This window comes from Alexandromys fortis, unplaced genomic scaffold (assembly GCF_014885135.2).
Source record: "Alexandromys fortis isolate MF-2015 unplaced genomic scaffold, M_Fortis_MF-2015_v1.1 scaffold_277, whole genome shotgun sequence".
Taxonomy (NCBI): Eukaryota; Metazoa; Chordata; class Mammalia; order Rodentia; family Cricetidae; genus Alexandromys; species Alexandromys fortis.
The window spans coordinates 1186818-1207070 of NW_026068153.1; the positions used below are offsets into that span (position 1 = coordinate 1186818).

At 45.9% G+C, this 20253-nt stretch overlaps 1 protein-coding gene across 5 annotated transcripts in view; it reads right to left on the bottom strand.

The window, feature by feature from the left end:
- Positions 1–5301: 5301 nt before the first annotated feature.
- The window catches only part of Dlg5 (discs large MAGUK scaffold protein 5), a 115941-nt gene continuing 100989 nt past the window's right edge, over positions 5302–20253 (bottom strand). For all 5 annotated transcript variants that reach the window (XM_050127299.1, XM_050127300.1, XM_050127298.1 and 2 more), the window contains 5 exons: positions 13204–13347; positions 12841–12968; positions 11314–11423; positions 10693–10802; positions 5302–9591 (listed from right to left, as the gene is read on the bottom strand). In XM_050127299.1, coding sequence (XP_049983256.1) covers positions 9488–9591; positions 10693–10802; positions 11314–11423; positions 12841–12968; positions 13204–13347 — 596 coding nt within the window. In that variant the 3' untranslated portion in view covers positions 5302–9487. The remainder of the gene's footprint in view (positions 9592–10692; positions 10803–11313; positions 11424–12840; positions 12969–13203; positions 13348–20253) is intronic.

Sequence of the window (20253 nt, forward strand, 5' to 3'; positions counted from 1 at the left end):
TAAATTAAACGGAGAAAAACTCAAAGCCATTCCACTAAATTCAGGAACAGGACAAGGATGTTCACTCTCTCCATACCTCTTCAATATAGTGCTTGAAGTTCTAGCAATAGCAATAAGACAACATAAGGAGATCAAGGGGATTCGTATTAGAAAGGAAGAAGTTAAGCTTTCGTTATTTGCAGATGATATGATAGTATACATAAGCGACCCCAAAAACTCTACCAAAGAACTCCTACAGCTGATAAACACCTTTAGTAGCGTGGCTGGATACAAGATCAACTCCAAAAATCAGTGGCCTTCCTATACACTAAGGATAAGGAAACAGAGAGGGAAATCAAAGAAGCATCACCTTTCACGATAGCCACAAAAAGCATAAAATATCTTGGGGTAACCCTGACCAAGGAAGTGAAAGATCTATTTGACAAGAACTTTAAGTCTTTGAAGAAAGAAATAAAAGAGGACACCAGAAAATGGAAGGATCTCCCTTGCTCTTGGATTGGGAGGATCAACATAGTAAAAATGGCAATTCTACCAAAAGCAATCTATAGATTCAATGCAATCCCCATCAAAATCCCATTAAAATTCTTCACAGTTCTGGAGAAGACAATAATCAACATTATATGGAAAGACAAAAAACCCAGGATAGCCAAAATACAAGAAAGGAACATCTGGAGGCATTACCATCCCTGACTTCAAACTCTATTACAGAGCTACAGTATTGAAAACAGCTTGGTATTGGCATAAAAACAGAGAAGTCGACCAATGGAATCGAATAGAAGACCCTGACTTTAACCCACAAACCTATGAACACCTGATTTTCGATAAAGGACCTAAAGGTATACAATGGAAAAAAGAGAGCATCTTCAACAAATTGTGCTGGCAAAACTGGATGTCAATCTGTAGAAGAATGAAAATAGACCCATATCTATCACCATGCACAAAACTCAAGTCCAAGTGGATTAAAGACCTCAATATCAGTCCAAACACACTGAACCTGATTGAAGAGAAAGTGGGAAGTACTCTACAACACGTGGGCACAGGAGACCACTTCCTACGTATAACCCCAGCAGCACAGACACTAAGGGCCTTATTGAATAAATGGGACCTCCTGAGACTGAGAAGCTTCTGTAAAGCAAAGGACACTGTCACTAAGACAGAAAGGCAACCCACTGACTGGGAGAAGATCTTCACCAACCCTGCAACTGACAAAGGTCTGATCTCCAAAATATATAAAGAACTCAAGAAACTAGACCGTAAAAGGCTAATCAACCCAATTATAAAATGGGGCACTGAGCTGAACAGAGAATTCTCAACAGAAGAAGTTCAAATGGCCAAAAGACACTTAAGGTCATGCTCAACTTCCTTAGCGATCAGGGAAATGCAAATCAAGACAACTTTAAGATACCATCTTACACCTGTCAGAATGGCGAAAATCAAAAACACCAATGATAGCCTTTGTTGGAGAGGTTGTGGAAAAAGGAGTACACTCACCCATTGCTGGTGGGAATGCAAACTTGTGCAACCACTCTGGAAAGCAGTGTGGCAGTTTCTCAGGAAATTTGGGATCAACCTACCCATGGACCCAGCAATACCACTCTTGGGAATATACCCAAGAGAGGCCTTATCATACAACAAAAGTATATGCTCTACTATGTTCATAGCAGCATTGTTTGTAATAGCCAGAACTCTTTTACCACAATCTCAAATTTGGTGCAGAGATCATTGGTCCTGATAGAGTTTAATCAAAAACTTGTTTATGATTGGGTTGAGTCTGTGGTGTTTTACCAGGGGTCATAACCTAACTAAAAAGCTCATTGAAATTGATAGACTTTGGGTCTGGTTAATTTTGGTGTGTGATCTTTTCTATTTGCATGGTTTTTATAATAAACATTTATTTTTAAAGTATATACACACACATTGGGGGAAAGTCTCTTTGAAAAATAATGTTAAATAAAATTGGATATTACATGTGAAAGAATGAAATTCTTTATTTCCCACCCTGAAAAAAAAAAAAAAAAAAACAACACAAAATGGCTTTGATGTAAAACTTGGAAAAACAAAACTGAGATTGTTGGAGGAACACAGGGAAAATACTTGAGGATTTCTTCATGGGCAAAATAATCCCTAGAGTTGACAAATGGGACTGCCTGAAATGAAAAAGCTCCTCTTAGGAAGGATAAAATTACTCAAGCAAAGAGAAAGCAAAGAGAGAGACTATGGGATGGGAAAAAGTCTTTGCCAGGCCTATATCTGACATCATATAAAAAAAAGTCATCTGATAAATGAGCTAATGAACTGAACAGACTGTTATCAAAGAAGTATAAATGCTCAATAAGTGATTGAAACCCGTGTTCAGCATCTTCAACATGTTTAAGCCATCAAAAATGCAAATAAAAATTCTTTTGACCATTCATCTCACCCTAATCAGAATGGTTACCAAGAAAACAAATGGTGTTGAGGATGCGGGGAAAGAGGAATATTTACACACTCTGGTGGGAGCACAGTCTGGTGCAGCCACTATGGAAATCCTCACAGCAGAAAGCAGAACATGATCCAGCTATTCTACTCCTGGGCATATATCCAAAGGATTGTGAGTCAGTGCATCATGGAGATACAATAGCCCAGATGGAACTATGAGAGAGTAGATGGAGCTAGAGAAATAAGCCAGACTTGGAAACAGTATTTTCTCTTATCGGTGGAATCTAGATTTAAATTTAAATGTGAGTGTACATGGATAAATGGATGGATGGACAGAAAGATTCTAGTTAATATAGAAGAACTATGAAAGTTGAAGATGAGGCCCTAGAGGTTGATGATAGACAGACAGATCTAATGGGAGAGAGAGATTGAAGGACTAGGAAAGTTGAGGAAGATACCCAACAGTCAATGGCAGGATGCAGTGAAGAACGACCTCTGGAGCCCGACCTTTTCTGAGAGGACCATCCTTCCAGTGCTATCTCTGTGCCCCCTCGTGCAGTACATTTCCTTGTTTCTGTTATCTTTGGCATATGTGACCCAGATGGACTTCTGGTTGGTTCTGTCAATATCAAAAGGGGTGGCCACTCAAGCTCCCAGAACGAACCTCCCTCTTAATAGCCTCCAGCTTTGCAATTAATTTCAAGATTTGCTCTTATCCAGGGAGAAAGGACCAGGCTCCAGACCTGCTGGGTTCCAGCTCCTAGGCCTCAAAGTGGCACTTCCTACAAGCCTTCACTAATCCCAAGCACTAACCTGCCGTAGAAAGTCTTACAGCTAGTGGTTACCCGCCCATTGGGGCGAGGCCTCTTCTATATGCTGATGCAGAGCCTGCGTCCAGCCTCTTTTCTAGTTGTGGATTTTGGTTTCTGATCTCCATTCCAGCAGAGGATTCTGATTTGTGGATGGGATAATAGATTAGTATGAGCTTACTCACACTAATAATAATAGTAATAGAGTGAATACTTGTGAGTTATTATTTATAGGCAATTACATAGGTATAGATTCTTATATGTTGATACAAAGTTAAATAATATTGAATATTATGCATGCATGCTTCTACCTCTGCTTAAAACATCTTTATATATTGATATATATTTGTCATACAATGTACATTTCTACCTCTGATCAAGATACTTATACATTGTTTACATTTTGAGGTCATTGTCCTTATTTGTTACACAATTGTTTATTGTATAATATTCTAATATAAAGTCCTAGTCTTTAAGTTATATAGGTATTAAAAATAGTCATCTATGTTTGTCATACTTATAGTTATACTAATAAGGTTCTTTAGATGCACAGAGATTATATTTTGCATAGATAGGTAATCTTCAACAGCTTCAAAGAGCTGTAGAATAGAATATGGCATTTAAATAACTTTGAGTTCTGTTGAAGTGAGACACAATTGCTCCTGGCAGCACCAATCTATTCCTGAGAGAATGTTGAGCACCAAAGACACTTCACTTGGAGCTTGTTTTTTTCCTTGGTAAAACTGGCCTTTGGGCAAAGAAATGCCCATGCCTCATCCACTGACAAGATATATAGTATCCGGAAATGGATAAACAGGACTGTCAAATCTTGCCAAGACAGGGAAAAACAGTTTTGAAACTGTCAGTTATTCTAGGCCTTAGCCAAAGTTGGTTGCTTCAGCATTGCAAATGACACTTTGGGTGACTGCCCAGGTAGCCAGTTGTCTCTGTCATTTGTTGCACATTTTGGTGATGTGGGAGTGTCATATATCAATCTGTTGATTTCATTGGTTAAGTAATAAACACACTGCTTGGCCTCATAGGTTAAAGCATTGGTGGGAGGAATAAACAGAATAGGATCTGGGCAGAAGAGGAAGTGAGGTCAGACTCTGCTATGCTCCCGCAGAGACTCGACAACTCTGCTCTCTGGAGCAGAGACACCATGGACGGAGGCTAGAATCTTCCCGGTAAGCGCACCTTGGGGTGCTTACACACATCATTAGAAATGGGCTAGTCCAGGTGTGAGAATTAGCCTGTAAGGGCTAGAGTTCATGGGCCAAGCAGTTCTTAAATGAATACAGTTTGTGTGTTGTTATTTCGGGCATGAGCTAGTCAAGCGGCGGGGTGTTGGGGACACAGCCACGCCGTTCTTATTTCAACATTTTGGAAGTTGCTTGACTGCACTTCCTGCTTAGTCAAGTAATATTTTCCTTCTCAGGTCTTTGATGGGGTTGAAGACTAGAGAGTTGTAGTTAATTTTTTCTCATGACTTGGCCAAGTTATTTATTATACAAGACGTAAACTAGTTAGGTTAGGAAATTTAAACAAAAGGGGGAGGTGCTGTAGGAAGTCTTACAGCTAGTGGTTACCCGCCCACTGGGGCGAGGTCTCTTATACTATATATGCTGATGCAGAGCATGCATCCGGCCTCTTTGTTCCAGTTGTGGATTTCAGTTTCTGATCACCGTTCCAGCAGAGGATTCTGATTTGTGAGTTTCCCCCAAGTAAATAAGCGTCTATTTCTCAATTCTGAGCTAGTGTGGGATTTCTTTTAAGTGTCCTTTTTCACTAACCCTTCCAGAACTATTTCCATCACAGAATCCTACAGGATGGCACAGCAAGTGGCCTTAGAGGTGGTTGTGGTTTGAATGTGAAATGTCCCCCCAAATTCATTCATTTGAACACTTGGTTTCCAGATGATAGCAGTGTTTGGAGAGGTTGTGGAACCCTTAGGAAGTGGATCCTTGCTAGGGGAAATACATCACTCACTGGGGAGTGGACTTTGATGTATTATAGTGTTGTGCCCATAGTCTAGCCCCCACCCCCCGCAAAAAAAAAACCCACAGAGACCAGATCCAATGCAAAAGCAAAGAGTCTTTAATTACAAGTTAACTTGGGTCTTCTGTCCGTCCAACACAGTTGGTAGAGTAGGAGAGCCCCTGAGCTGCAGTGGGGCAGGGTATATATTAGGGTAGAACAAGAGGGTTATCTGGAGATCTGCTAGTTGCATAGTAACAGTCTCAGGACTGGCACACCGCCAGGCTGGGAGAACCTGTCCTGAGCTGATTGGTCGGCTGCAGCTGCAGAAAGGTTGCTATACCAGGAGGCCATGTGTGGGGGTGGGGTTACTGCATTCCACTACCATCAGTAAAGCAGATCCAGAACACACCAGCTAACTTCTGATTGGTTCCGTATCACATGGAGGACACCTGGCAGTTTTTTCCCAGTAATCAGGGCAAGGGAGGGCAAGAGAGGGCATGGCTGGGGCTTAGCACATCCTGCTGAGTCAGGGGCCTACGTCTTGCTGGTTCTTTTCTGCAGTCTGTCATGGCTGTCAAAGTGGGGGACTGAATGAGGGTCTGGGCCCTTCAATACCTTGGCCCCACTTCTTGTTTCCTCTCTGCTTCCAGACTGCAGAGGCAAAGCCTGTGGCCAGACTCCCGCTCTTGCTGCCACACCTTCCCCAGCATGCTCCCCAGTGTGAGCCAGAGGAAAGGCTGCTTTCTGCCGGTCTCTGTTCAGAAGAAATGGAACTGATAGAAAGACCATGTTTCACTCTCTTTGGGCACAAATACCAAGACTGAGGATAACATGTCAGGTTGGCCTTTCCACTGAGCCACCCCATACAATGCCACATTGGGCACAGACCCACGTGCTGTGGCCACATCCAGTACAGTGTAGCAAGACAAACCTCTCATAGCATCTTGCAGCATGGCTATAGGGCTGCCCTGATAGTCATTAGTGCCTTTAGAAACAGCCTGTGGTCTCAGAGACAAATGTAGCCATCTGCTTCAAAAGGAAAAAGAAAAGTCCCTGTAGATCTGGGAGAGACAGAGAAGCCTAAAAAATAGTAGATCATGTTACGGTGTTAGAAGTGAAAACTGCTAAGGTTTGTTTTTGATCATGATTAAATGCAAGAGAAAAGGTTTCCACTCTGAGGATGATACATGGTCTGGGCTAACAGGACTCAATATCGTACCCTTGTGGCCTTGAGTATCTATCTGGACAAGCCCGGGCAAGCCTAATCTACCTTCCTTCAAGTGTCAAACTTTCACATAGCTCTGTAGGGTGACAATAAGGCCAACATGGAACTTGTGACAGGAAGGAATGAGGGAGGCAGCAACATCAAGTCTGCCTCCATAGGTCTGACCATCACACCAGCACAGGGTTTTGGAAGAGGATTCTATCCCTGGGGCCCACACAAACAGAAGGGGCAGATGACCTGAGGAGATGGCTCAGTAGGTTAAGTGCTTTGTTGTGTAAGTCTAAACACATAGTTCAGATCCCAGGACCCATGCTAAAAAGAAAAAATAAAGCAGAGTCAGAGGTGGCAATGTAAACCCACAACCCCAGAACTGTGAAATGTAGGCAGGAGAATCCTTGGGACTTGACGGCCAGAGAGTCTAGAAAAACAGTGAGCTCTGGGTTCGATGAGACCCTATCTCAAAAACTAAGGTGGAGAGTGATAATGGAAGACTCCTGACACTGATCTCTGACCTTTACACACACACTCACAGGCAAGTGTGTGCACGCATGCACACATACACAAACATGTAAATAATAAAAAAGGAATAGCAGAGGCAGGCTTTACCCTTGGCCTGAGACTAGTCTCCTTGTAACCATAGACCATGACTCTCCCTCCACTTTCTCAATTCTTCCAGCACCTGGGACTTAGACTTGCCTTCACTGCAGGTTGCTTCTGGGGTCCTGCAGTTCTGGGTACTACAATGTGATACTCTGAAGTTTTGACAACAGGGTCCTGAGCCAGGTAGGGCACTTCCAACCCTGACGCTTCATATAGCACACTTAATGGGAACACGTCAGGTCCCAAATGCTCAGTTCACTCTCCTCTTTGTTTCGCACAGCACAACTTCATATCTGGAAGCCTAAACACAAGGACTTGGTGGCTGCACAGCTGCAACCACCATCTAATGCACCTCTTGGCAGATGACAGACAGCAGGGCATGACAGGAGGCATGCAGAGGAGGATGCATCAGGTAACAGACTACTGATTTTCAACGAACCTCATTCATCAGCCAGAGGACTGCAGGCTCCAGTTCTGCATGGGTCCCTGTGGAGAGGGGCAGCACAGGCCTACTTCTGGAGAAAAGGAAGGTGAAGGAGAAGGAAAGAGGCTACATGCAAGTTGAACAGAATGGATACCTGCATCCACCAGTATCTGCACACAGAATGGTACATCCATCCATCAGTATCTGCACATAGAATGGTACATCCATCCATCAGTATCTGCACACAGAATGGGTACATCCATCCATCAGTATCTGCATACAGAATGGTACATACATCCACGAGTATCTGCACACAGAATGGGTACCTGCATCCACCAGTATCTGCACACAGAATGGGTACCTGCATCCACCAGTATCTGCACACACAGGTTACACAAACTGACCTTTATTTGCCGTACTGAAGTCTGGTTTGTTTTTGATACAAAGTAACATTTTAGTACAGCATATCCCACCTATCAGAGCCACACCTGCTTGTCCAATGAGGGCAGAACCAGGCCTATGCCCAGGGAAACAGTCCTTGTCCCGCAACTGTGCGTGGAAGACCTTAAGAGGGGTCGGCAGAATCTCAGTTGTCTGAGCTAGAAAATGTGTGCCTGTAAGGCGCAGAACAGCCTTGAGGGCTGCAACTCTTCTCTCTCTTTTTAAACAGCTGTGCAAGAAAATATATCCCTTTTAAAAAAATTGTCAATAATGACTAAACTACAATCTAATGTCTAGAGTTACAAAGAATAAAATGAAATCAAAGATTTCTTGCTAGTAAAATGAAATGTTAGGAACAGTATTAAAATATAGATCCTACCCCAATGACACACAGAACCCAGTACAGTACCTATTAATGGGGCACACAGTTGAAGAAGGGACTGCATCAGCTCTTTAGCAGATAGATCTGGCATAAGAAGTGGAGATGCGGGGCAGGGGCGGGGTGAGAAAAATGAATTAAAAAAAAGAAACCCAACAAAGAATGGAGATGTCCTCGTGGAGTCAGGCTGAGAATGTTGTAACCAAGATGAAAAAGCACCCAGGTTTTCTTCTTCCATTTTCCATAGGCGTGTCTAGCCATTATGCCCACTACAAGTTCTTATTTCAGTTTGTGACATGAATAGTGTCCTGCCAGAAAGAGCTGGTACAGGTACACCTGTGCCAGTTTTAAGGGTTACCCTGCAACCTTGCACTGACAAAGACTGCTGGGTATCTCAGAGCCTTTGGGAACCAATGGCATGCCCATGCTCCCGCCCTCCCCACCAGCTAAGGATCCAACTGTGTCATCTAGGAACCACGAAGCCCTGATGGACTAGACATGATGCTTAAATATAAACACAGCTGGAGAAGAAACAAGAGGCCAGGGATGCAGGAGGAAGGCCAAGAGGCGAATCTGCAAGAATGCCAAAGCTTCCTTCCGGGTGTGGGAAGGAAGTGCTGCCACAGCAAGTGGGCCCCACCAAGGCACTGGTTCTGGTACCAACAGTGGTCTGAGCACCTGCAGTTGTGATATCTTCCAGGAGAGGAGCCACCAAGGAACAGGAAGTCTGTCACAGCTCTGGTCCCACTGATAGGAACCTCCTGTAGCAAAGCAGCTCCCCCTGAACAAGGTTCCTGCCCAAGACAGGAACATCAAACCAAAAGGAAATGACAGAGGGTGTTGGGATCAAGGGCTGGGCACCGACAACATGGAGCTATTCAAGTAAACATAGACAACCAAATACTTGGAAAAGGCTTGTAAACTTCTGATTAGCGAGGTCCTGGGCACAGCACCTCTGCTCGGCTGGCTAAGGGAGAATCAAGTCTTTTGTGTTTCTGCTTTTCTGTTTCAAAGTGGACATGCATGAGTGTGCCATCCACCAGCTGGGCCCAAATCTTTGTGGCTCTCTGCTTACAAAGGAGGTGTTGCTGGAGTCCTGGTTCCCAGTTCTTACCAGCTTGTCCACAGAAAGACAGACATCTAGTAGCTGAAAGAGTCAGCAAGCTGTCCCCACCATCTGGTCATGGAGTTTCCTCTGGTCCAGCTTTCTGCTAAGGTGGGCAAGCAGGGATCCACAGGACTTTACTTTGTTCTTGATTGACCATTGCCAGGATCTGAGTGCAAATGCCCGACAGGGCTCCTCCTTGGACAACCCCTGCAGAAGAACCCACCAAACACAAGCAGGTTGGGTCAGCTCTAAGTAAGACATTCCCACCCATCAAGGGATATGAACACTCTGGCTGTGGGCTCTCTGACTCTCCCTGACTCTCCTCCTTCAGCAGGGAATTGGGCAAAAGAGAAACCTTCCCCTAGGGAAGTTGACTGCTCACAAATTGCCCACAATGGCAAGTCGGGGGTGGGGGTGTCGGCTTTGCCCGCCCTCTACTGGTTAGGGGGAATGAAGCGGCATGTTAGGATTGTTTCACTGCCAGCAGGACTCTGGGACAACAACCACTAGCAGGATGGAGGAGGACTAGTGCCCAGGTTAGCAAGCTAGTGGTTAGCAAGGCACAGTGGGCAGAATACACCCACAGAGGGCCAGTTAACAATCACAAAGTGTGAAGTTTATGTGTTTTATTTCTGTTTAACCTAATTTTTAAAAATAAGCATATAGTTAAGTTTGTCCATTTTTTTTAACATTTTCTTTTTTTTTTCCTATTGGTTTACTGGTCTTTGATAAACTGGAAATGAAAATAGGACCAGGTTGAGCCCCCTGGAAGTGCTCTATAGGTCCTAACCCTTTTTGTGATGTGCTAAAATGCTCCCCTAGCTCCTACAGACGGTTGACTTCACCCAACAGAGGTGGGGAAGCAGGAAACCTGCATCCACAGGAGGCTCGTTCAGCAAGCAGAGATGCCAAAACTGGCCTTGCCTCATCAGTCCACCTTACCTCTCACTCCCCCTAAGACTGGCCCTGGGCAGCTCTCAGGACAGACAGCTGTCTGCACTGCTGGCTCACCTGGGTTCTTGGGTTCCCAACCTGTCTGGGAGTCACCACAGTTATGCTGCTGAGTCTTTGTGCTGAGACAGTTCCTACTGCATGCTGTGGATGAGGCTAGACCATGCCCAAAGGCCAGTGTGTATAACCCTGCCACCTGGCACAGCTTAGACACTGGCTGGACCTGTAAGTAAAATGTCTATGTACCGAAGGTATATGGCAGCTCAGGCTAGACTGTCCAGGAAAACTGGGCTACTTTCATTCCTAGAACTTGTGACCTGAGGAAAACTGCTACTGGCTGGGCCCACAGCCACTTACCTGTGAAGTACCTGCTGTACTCTTGGTCAATCTTCTGTGCCGTCTCAAATTGCTCTTTGGAGTGCCTGTGTGTCACCTTGTCCCTCAGGTAGACAGGGTCTCTTTGTTCCCTGTAGGGATAGCCAGGGAACTACGGTGAGTCTCAAACCTGACCCCAGGTTCCTTCTTCCTTCCTTGATCCAGGAAGACAGGGCTGAGCTAGGGCAGGAGCATTTAGGGTACTTTCCCATAAATCAGTAGCCTCTAGGCTATATGGAGAACCCTGGGCTGACAGGGAATCTGGGCACCTCAGTACCCCAGTGCATGGACAAAGCCAGCAGACACACTAGCTGTCTCCAATCAGAAGCACCAGGAGCTCAACAGCACAGAAAAGTCAGTGAGTGCAGCTGAGCTGGACTTAGCTCAGACTACACTATTCCCCTGGCCTTCTACACAACATGAGAGGAAAGGGGGCGGGATGGGGGGGGGGGGAGCTGTAGACAAAGCCAGCTATTCTCGGAAAGTGTGGTTGTGCCCAGACAGGATGGAGCTGGTAAACTCGGCTAGCATCTCTACACACAAGCCCAGGGTCAGGGGGAGTGTTATGCTCCAGCACAGGACCTAACAGGGCCAGACACCCACTTGATGTGCTTGGCGCTCTTGTAGCGGATGAAGATGACAATGGGGTAGATGTGCATATGGTGCAGCCTCTCGATGGCATGCGGTGCGATGTCCAGAAGACAGTGCCGGTTCTGAGAGACAATGGCGGAAGGTAGGTAAGTACATAGTGCAGACAGAGGACGTGTCTTTTGTCTCCCAGAGGACCCACCCTTGCCCCACCCCCACACAACTCTACCTTCCTCTACACTCAGAAATACCAGGCAGCAAAAGCCGGATTTCAGCAAAGTCACTTAGGAAGGGAGAATTGGTGATTATACCTCCCACTCCCCAACTGATGGCTGCTGAGGTGGGAGTGGGAACTGGCCAGCAAGCCACACCTCAAGATGGGAACTATACTGGTTGGTTTTGTGAGTCAACCTGACACAAGATAGAGTCATTAGAAAGGAAGAAGCCTCAGTTGAGGAAGTGCCTCAACGAGAGCCAGCTGTAAGGCATCTTCTCAACTAGTGAACAACTAGCCTGTGGTGGGTGGGTGATGCCATCCCTGGGTCCTGGATTCTATAAGAAGGTGGTCTTAGCAAGCCATAGGAAGCAAGCCAGTAAGTAGTACTCCTTCAAGACTGCTGTATCAGCTCCAGCCTCCAGGATCCTGCCCTCTTTGAATTTCTGTCTTGACTTCCTTTGGTGATGAATAGCAATGTGGAAGTGGAAGTGAAATAAACCCTTTCCCAGCCAATTTGCTTTTAGGTCACGGTGTTTCCTCGCAGCAATATAAATCCTCAGATAGGGACTTTTCTGGGGCCCCATCCTATCCTGGCCTCACAAATCTGCTCTACTGAACAAGAGTGGAGACTCTGGGATTTGTGGGTGGGGCATGCAAGCTTTGCATTGACTATGAAGGAAACACATCCCATGAGCCCCTCCGCCTCCAGGGTGGGGGTCAGCATAAGACCACAGCACTCTGTGCACCTCTCGGTGGATGTGTTTCCTAACTGAAGCTTTTCCCCATCAAAAAAATAAGCATTACAACCATAAGAAGCTCACATTTTCTGGAAGAAGAGGGAACTGCAGCCCAGAGAAGTGGCTGGAGAAGCTCAGAGGCCAGAGGCTGAGGAGCAGGTAGGACTGGCTACTTCCCTAGCACACCTGGCAGCTAACCCATTCCCTGGCAAATGAACCCCAGGATGTCAAATGCATCAAGAAACAGTATTAGCTTTTATGGGGCCACAGACCTGGTAGGTGGCTCTCTGTATGCATGTGTTCAGGGACCCATCCCAGAATGGTCTAGAAGGCCTCCCCGGAGTTCAAAGCTCTCCTTAGTGCCCTTCAGAGAGCAGAGGCTGTGGGTACCCAAAGTGTTGACTCCTAGGTCCGTCTATGGGTCTGTGTGCTAGTGGTGAAGGCAGAGACTCATAGCATCACGGAGGATGAGACCAAGGGCAGGAGGTCTCAGATAGCTAGGGTATGGTGAGCTGGGCTGAGGCGTAAGAGCCAGGGCAGAGGGCCCTGGATATTAGAGGAGCCCAGTTGTGTCAATGTTCTAGGTACCTTTTCTGTGATCTCCTTTATTGAAGCCACGGTGGTAACGTCAAAATGGCCACTCCTCCGCTTGTAGTCCACAAACAGGCAGTCTTTGACACCCCGCTCAATGGCTTGCTGGGAGGCCTTCATCACCTCTGTATGGTAAGATGCAGAAGTCAGGGTGCTGGATGCACAGAGGCCCCGATGCAGAGGGCCACACTGGTCAGCAGCACGGATACCCACACTGCCTGCTCTCCTGGAGAGAACGGAGGCCACAGGTGGCTCTCTCCATCGGTAGGCCCTTAGACGCTGTATGCCAATTTCTCTGCGTGGCCAGAAAAGTAGGTGCACAAGAACAGACACAACCTAAAAGGCAGAGGCACCCCTTACCAAGTGGGCATCTGCAGAACTTTCCAGGTGCTTCACTGACCAGCATCTCCTTCACCACATCCAGTAAAGGCCCCAGGATGAGGACAGGCCGCAGAGAGGTACAGTCCACCTTCTGGACCCGCTGATAGGCCAGGCTCACTGAGTCTAAGAGACAAGAGAAGGCAGGGTCATGGGCCCCGCCTGGACAGAGGAAGAAAGCAAAACTGGGCAGCCATGGCCCCGACCTTGCTCATGTAAATAGGCCCACCATAACCTTAGTTACCTGGACAGGTCTGTCGTCTTTGTCTCACAAAAGCAGGCCAGCCACAGTGACCTGGTTTAAATCAGGCACACAAGGGCACAACCACTAATGAAGTCATTCAGGAGACTGCAAGAGTCTTTCTGCCACTGAGGATGCTGGGACAACAGACATCCAATAATCTTACCCTTCATTCTACTCTAGGTCTTCCTCAGTTATCCACGCCCACCGCACCCACACCGTACATCTCTGCTCACTAGAGATGTGGCTCTAACGTTTGGAAGCCATAGTCTCCTCCGTAGGTATGGTTACTTGGACATGGGAGAATAGAGGTGATGCAATTATGTCTTTGGACCAGAAAAGATGGTGTGTACGCCAGTTCTGCCCGTAGAGATGGTGACAACCCTTAGGAACTGTCTGTGCTAGAAGACAGAAGGGACCTGGGTTTTCAACACAGGGCCACGTCCCTGGGCTGCCCACCAGGTCAGACCATGTGTGATACACAGAAGAGTGCTTTGGGAGGCTTCAGCCGCCTCTCTCTGGTATAGTTCTAGTGATCATGCCACTTTCCCAGTTAACAGGCAAGGTAAATCCCCCGCATCGAGTGTACAAAGTTCTCACAGGAAGAAATGGTCAGGAAGGTAGCAGGGAACTGCCTTCCTAGAGACTCCCTAATGGTGCTTGCTGGCTTCTCAGAAACACAAAAAGATACAAAGTGTCCGGTCTCTGCCCTTTGGAAGCTCATGCTAAATGGAGCCACAAGGGAGCAAGACTAGACACCCAGACTGATGCTGCATCAGGAGTCCAGGTACAAGAATGGAAGTGTTAGGTGAGTACTGGGGTGAGCTAGCTCAAACTGGATGAGAGCAAAGAACAGGCTGGAAGAGGACACAAGATGACTTCGGTAGGCAGCTGCAGGAAGATAGGACTCTGTAGGGTCTGCACGCTTTTGTGGAGGTGCTACAGATAGAAGACACAGCTACCTGGGAGCACAAACACCCATTCTCTGCAGAGACCAACCCCATGGGCAGAACAAAGAAAGTAAATACAGTCTTGTCTCACATCAACCAGCATTCCGTGTGTTTGCATTTGAAGATGGATTATACAAGTGTCTATATGGTACTTCTTAAGCTGGGGAGCAGCTGGTCTGTGATCTACATTCACGACCTTGGAATGTCCATGCACTTTCTCTTTAAAACAGAGACACAGATGTAGCCAATATAGCTGACCCCTCCACACTAGCCTCCTCAGATGCAACCATTACTCTGAGTCAGAAGTGTATCTTTTCCACATGACTCTTATTACTGTAAGCTAATTTTTAAAGACTGAGGAAAAACCCCTAGCAAATAAGGTATATGTGTGTGTGTGTGGGGGGGGGATGGTGTTATATTCAACAAAAATAACATGATACTATGAATGGCTTGTAGCTTCATCTCCCCACAGAATGCATCACAGGAATTCATGGTCCTCCCCCGAGGACTCTGCAATATTTCATGCACAGGTAAAATGTAAACCTGGACAAAATGCTGCTGCCAAGACCCTAGGAACTCAGGTAGAGTATGTAGGAAATACCCAATAGCAAATGAGACAAAAAAAAAAAATGGAGTTTAGGACAGTCACAGCAGCCACAATTGGAAGAACCAAAAATGCAGCAAGAAGGGAGGAGGCAAGAACCAAGTCCATGAAACTGGTGAAATAGCTCAATGGGTATGAGTGTCTCCTCTACAAGCATGAGCTCCCGGGCCTCAATCCCCAAGCACGCATGTGAAAGGCCAGGCATGGACACCTGGCTATAACCCAGCAATACAGGACAGCGCTATGAGGGATTGCTGGCTGCCAGCCTAGCTCCTGGTTCAGTGAGAGACCCTGCTCAAAGAAACAAAGCAAAGAGTCCTTCTCTGGTCTCTTTACATGCTCAACCATAAACACAAATGTGCATATAATTAATATATTTAATTATAATATGTATATCTATATATATCCCCACTCACAAGTAAATACAAAGAAAATAAGAAGAAGTCTAAATCAGAGGCTTTCTCTGAATCCCTTGCCAAATTCCAAAGCTTTGAGGCACAAAGCTAAATGTGTAAGGAAAACAGAAAACCATGGAGCAAAGTGTCCCACTGACTCTTGTGTGGAAAAGAGAAAGGCTGCCCCTGGGAGGAGGCCCAGGCCAGGGTGAGCTCAGCATCCCCTTGGACCCAGGTGGCCATCGGTGCTGGCTCACAAGGCACTGGAGCTCCACTCTCGGAATGTCAAGAAGAGGAGGTGTTAAGGCTGACAGTCTCCAGGCACGTTTACGGAGCAGACCAAAAAGAGCAAAGTCGACTCTGAGATGACCAATGGGGGCAGATGTTGGATAGTCCTCACAGATGCCGAGACTTTAATCAAAAGATCCGGAAAGTCTTGGCAGAGAATGAAAGCCTGTTACAAATATCAAATAGAAACTCTGGCACTAGGCAAGGCAGCTTCTGAAATTAAGACATGGAACACCAAAGATGAGCTAGACACTGAGCAGGGTAAAGGACACTGGTAAGCATCCTGGCTGGCTGAAGCATTGAGAGAAAACGCTTGAAAAGAATAGGGGAAGCGTGCAAAGACAGGAGACCAACAAGACCTGGACAGGGAACTCAGAGGAGAGCGATGAAAAGACCACAGAGGCAGCAGCAAGCTATAGACTTAAGGACAAGAAGGTAAACATACCTGGGCAGCATAGTGAGGCCTGATGCTAGGAACAGAGACAATGCCAAGACCCACTGGGCCTAGGGGATGTGACCTTCAGCATAAAAACATTAGAAGCAACCCTCCCGGAAACAGTGGTAGGTTAAAATGCATCTTTAAGGGCTGGGTCACTTTTTGTCTTATTTAGGGTTCACAGGCGGTTTGAAGAAAAATGACCCCCCCCAGGGGGAGTGGCACTATTAGGAGGTGTGGCCATGTAAGAGTATGTGTGGCTTTGTTGGAGGAAGTGCATCACTGTGATGTTGGGCTGTGAGGCTCCTATGCTCAAGTTATACTCAGTGAGACAGACCACTTCCTGTGGTCCAGATGTAAGGACTTTCATAACTGCATGCTGCCTTGTTGACACCATGACAATGGACCACACCTCTGAAAATGTAAGCCACCCCAATCAAATGCTTTTCCTTTGCCTTTGTAAGAGTTGTCACAATCATGGCCTTCGCAGCAATAAAAAAACCTGCAATGAAACTCATTGCAATGAAATTCATTGCTGCAATGAAACACAATGACCAAAAAGCAAGTCAGGGAGGAAAGGGTTATCTGGCTTACACTCCAGCATTGCAGCTCATCACTGAGGGAAGTCAAGACACAAACTCAAACAGGAGCTGATGCAGAGGACATGGAGGGGAGCTGCTTACTGGCTTGCTTCCCCTGGCTTGTTCAGCTTGCTTTCTTATAGAACCCAGGACTACCAGCTGAGGTATGACCCCACCCACAAAGGCTGGCCTTCCCCCACTGATCACTAGTTAAGAAACTACATCTCATGAGACACTTCCTCAACTGAGGGTCCTTCTTCTCTGATGACTTTAGTTTGCCAAACTGACATAAAACTAGCCAGTTTTGTGACTTCTTGATCCCAACAACCTGTGACTCTTATTTTTTTTTTTTCTAGTGAGAAAGTTCTCCTGGGTTGTCTGGGGAGAGCCTAAATGCCCTCACAGGTGTTCCTGCCATAAAAGGGAATTTTGAAGCAGACACACATGGCAGAGAAAGGGTCGTCAAGAAGGAGTAGAAAGAGGTTTCAAGATAATAGTGATGTGTCCACCAGCAAACGAATGTTGGTAGCCACTGCTCAGAACCAACAAAGGCTAGGAGCAGAAGCATCCTTCAGAGCTTGCAGGGCAGTGGAGGCTCTGGCACCTTCAGGCTGACCTGGTGGCATTAGTATTAAGACATCTGGCTTTTAGAATGAATAGACATTTTGTTAAGTTACTTTTTAGTGATTTGTTACAGCAGCCATAAATACAACCCCGTTTGCATTTTGTGAGAGAGAGAATGTGTGTGTGTGTAGGCTAGAAGCTGGCAATAGGTGTCCTCCTTGATAACTCTCCTATAGCATTTATGGAAGTGCTGGGGAATCTGAACTCTGGTCCTTCGCTTTGCACAGGACAGCACTTGCTTTGCTCATGAAACAGTCTCCCCAGCTCCTTGAACAGCATTTTTTTCACATATGCCATATGTGGAGGTCGGAGGAAACACTCACAGAGTTAGGCCTTTCCTTACACCTTTGTGTGAGTTCAGGGAACAAACTCCAGTCACCAGGCTTACCTGACAAGTTCCTTTACCCCCCAAGTCAAAGGAAGCCAACCCTCTGGATTCAGTTTTGATTTCATGGATTCAAGCAATTGGGGATAGAAAATATTCAAATAGGTATCATTAAGCAATTTAGAGACCATTTAAGTATATGGGGAATGCACTTAGGCCAAATAAAACATCTGATTGACATGAGTTAACAAAATACCTGCGGGTCTGGATACCTAGAGGGGGCTTGGTACCAACTGTCTGACATACCAAGGTGTGGCTGTGTACACCAAGCTAAGGCTCTATATACAAGGAAAATTCTATAAAGTGGTAAAATGGACAATGTCTGACAAAACAAAATATGTCACGAAGCACAAATCAGACATTCTAAGAAATGTTGAAGAAAAGCAGAAAGATGACAAGATCAGACAAACGGAAGCAGGGGAAGGAATGACTAATGAAAGAGAATGAAGAGAACAGCGTGAAAACACTAACGCACACTGGGGTGACAACAGGCACACTACAGAAGCTGGGATGCAGTAAGTGGAGGGAGACTTCTTAGGTCACTACAGTGACCTGGGCTAGCAGGCAGTCAGATGCATATGTGTGTGGGGGGGGGGGCACTGAAATCTCCAAAGGACTACACACGGAAAACTGGAGAGGTAATAGAAACACTGGATTATTCCCAATATGGAGAGAAAGGAGAGACAAGGAAACATAAAAGAGGTGGAGTCAGCAAACACAAAGAAAAGACAGCATCCATTATAGTGACATTTGAAACGTTCTGATTTCACAGAAAGTGAAAACCTCTATCTGCCATCCATCAACACATTGATAGTCAGTTAATACTTTGATACAATGTGTTAAAACACTGGCTGCCAGCTAGTGAAATAAAAGCTACTCTGCCTTACCCTACACTCCAGGGACAGTAAATAAAACTACAACGAAGTTCAAAGTATGAACATAGCCAGAAAAAGGCCAAGTGTAAAGAGACTAAGCAAAAGAAAAAGAGTAGAAATAAAGCATCACACCTTCCAGATTTTTCAAAGGGGACACTACCGGAAATGAGGACATTTATCAGTGGTAAAAAGGTCACTTCAGGAAAACAATGATCCAGAAGGTATATGTTTCCAGTAACAGTTTCAAAATGAGTGGTGAGGCTGGAGAGACGGCTCAGCCACTAAGAGTACAGGTTATTCTTATTTCCAGCATCCCCATGGTGGTTCACAACCTTGTCTAACTCCAGTCCCAGGGGACCTGACACCCTCTTCTGGTCTCTGTAGGCACACACATGGTACACATACATACATGCAGGTAAAACATCCACACACATTAAAAATAAATATTTAAATTTTTAAAAAAATTAAGCAGTGCAGAAATTCCAAGAAACTGACACGGGCACACCTACCAGACCCTCACTGAACACGTGAGAGATGGCACCTGTGGAAGAAAGAAGTGGGCTGTCCCAGAGCACAGCCCAAAAGAAGGAAGGAGGAAGGCTAGAAACCCAAGAGATGACAGCAACTTGATTCTGTTACTAACAGGATAGTACATTTCAGGCTTTTGAGGTAAAAGGGAAAAAATGAGCTGACATTATCACTAAAAGACATATTTTTTACATATACACTTACACGCATGAAATCCCACACTAACGCTGTATGTTATACAGAAACTGAGAGCCGACTAGAGCTTCCCACAGGCTGTGGTCTATCCAGCCAGCATGATGGTGACAAGGAACATCGTACTGCACTTTATTTTACTTTTTTTTTTTTTTGAGACAGGGTCTTACTATGTAGCCCTGGCTGATTAATACACACACACACACACACACACACACACACACACACACACACACACACAGACACCAGGGTATCCTTGAACTCATAGAGATCTGCATACCTCTGCCTTCAAAGTGCTGAGATTAAAGGTATGTTCCACCACACCTGGCAAGATAAGAAGGAAAGAAAGAAGGAAAAAGGAAAGAGGGACCCATCAGTCCCACATTCTAGAACTGCCTGATGACCCCACACTCTGTCTGTCCAGGACACTGGATATCTACACAGCCCTAGGAACCACTCTGATGGCAAGGATCTGTTGCCACTCAGGACCAATGCCCTCCTTCTACAAGGGCCATCTTCTAGGAGGGCAGCTGACATTTCTAGTCCTCAGCTCCAGTCTTACTCAGCATTCTCTGGGAAGGATTTTGTCAAAGTCACCAATAAACATGTAAATGAAGCGAGACAGGCTGAACAGTGACCAACACAAGCCGGTCACAATGCACCGGTAATGGAAAAAGAAACTACGTCCTGGCCCAGGGCCTCTCGCTGAATGAACTTGGAGCTTCACCTTTCAGCGACGCTGGCCAGCCATGAGCCACCTCCCTCTTTCTTCATGCCTGTGCTGGGCTTACAGACACACCACACTTGGCTTTAATATCTGGATCTGAAGTCAGGCCACAGCACTTCACACACTCCCTGCCTCCCAAGTCCTGACACTCTCGCTGTGCCCTTCTTCTCGAAACAGGGCTGGAGGAACGAAGAAATATGGCGGCC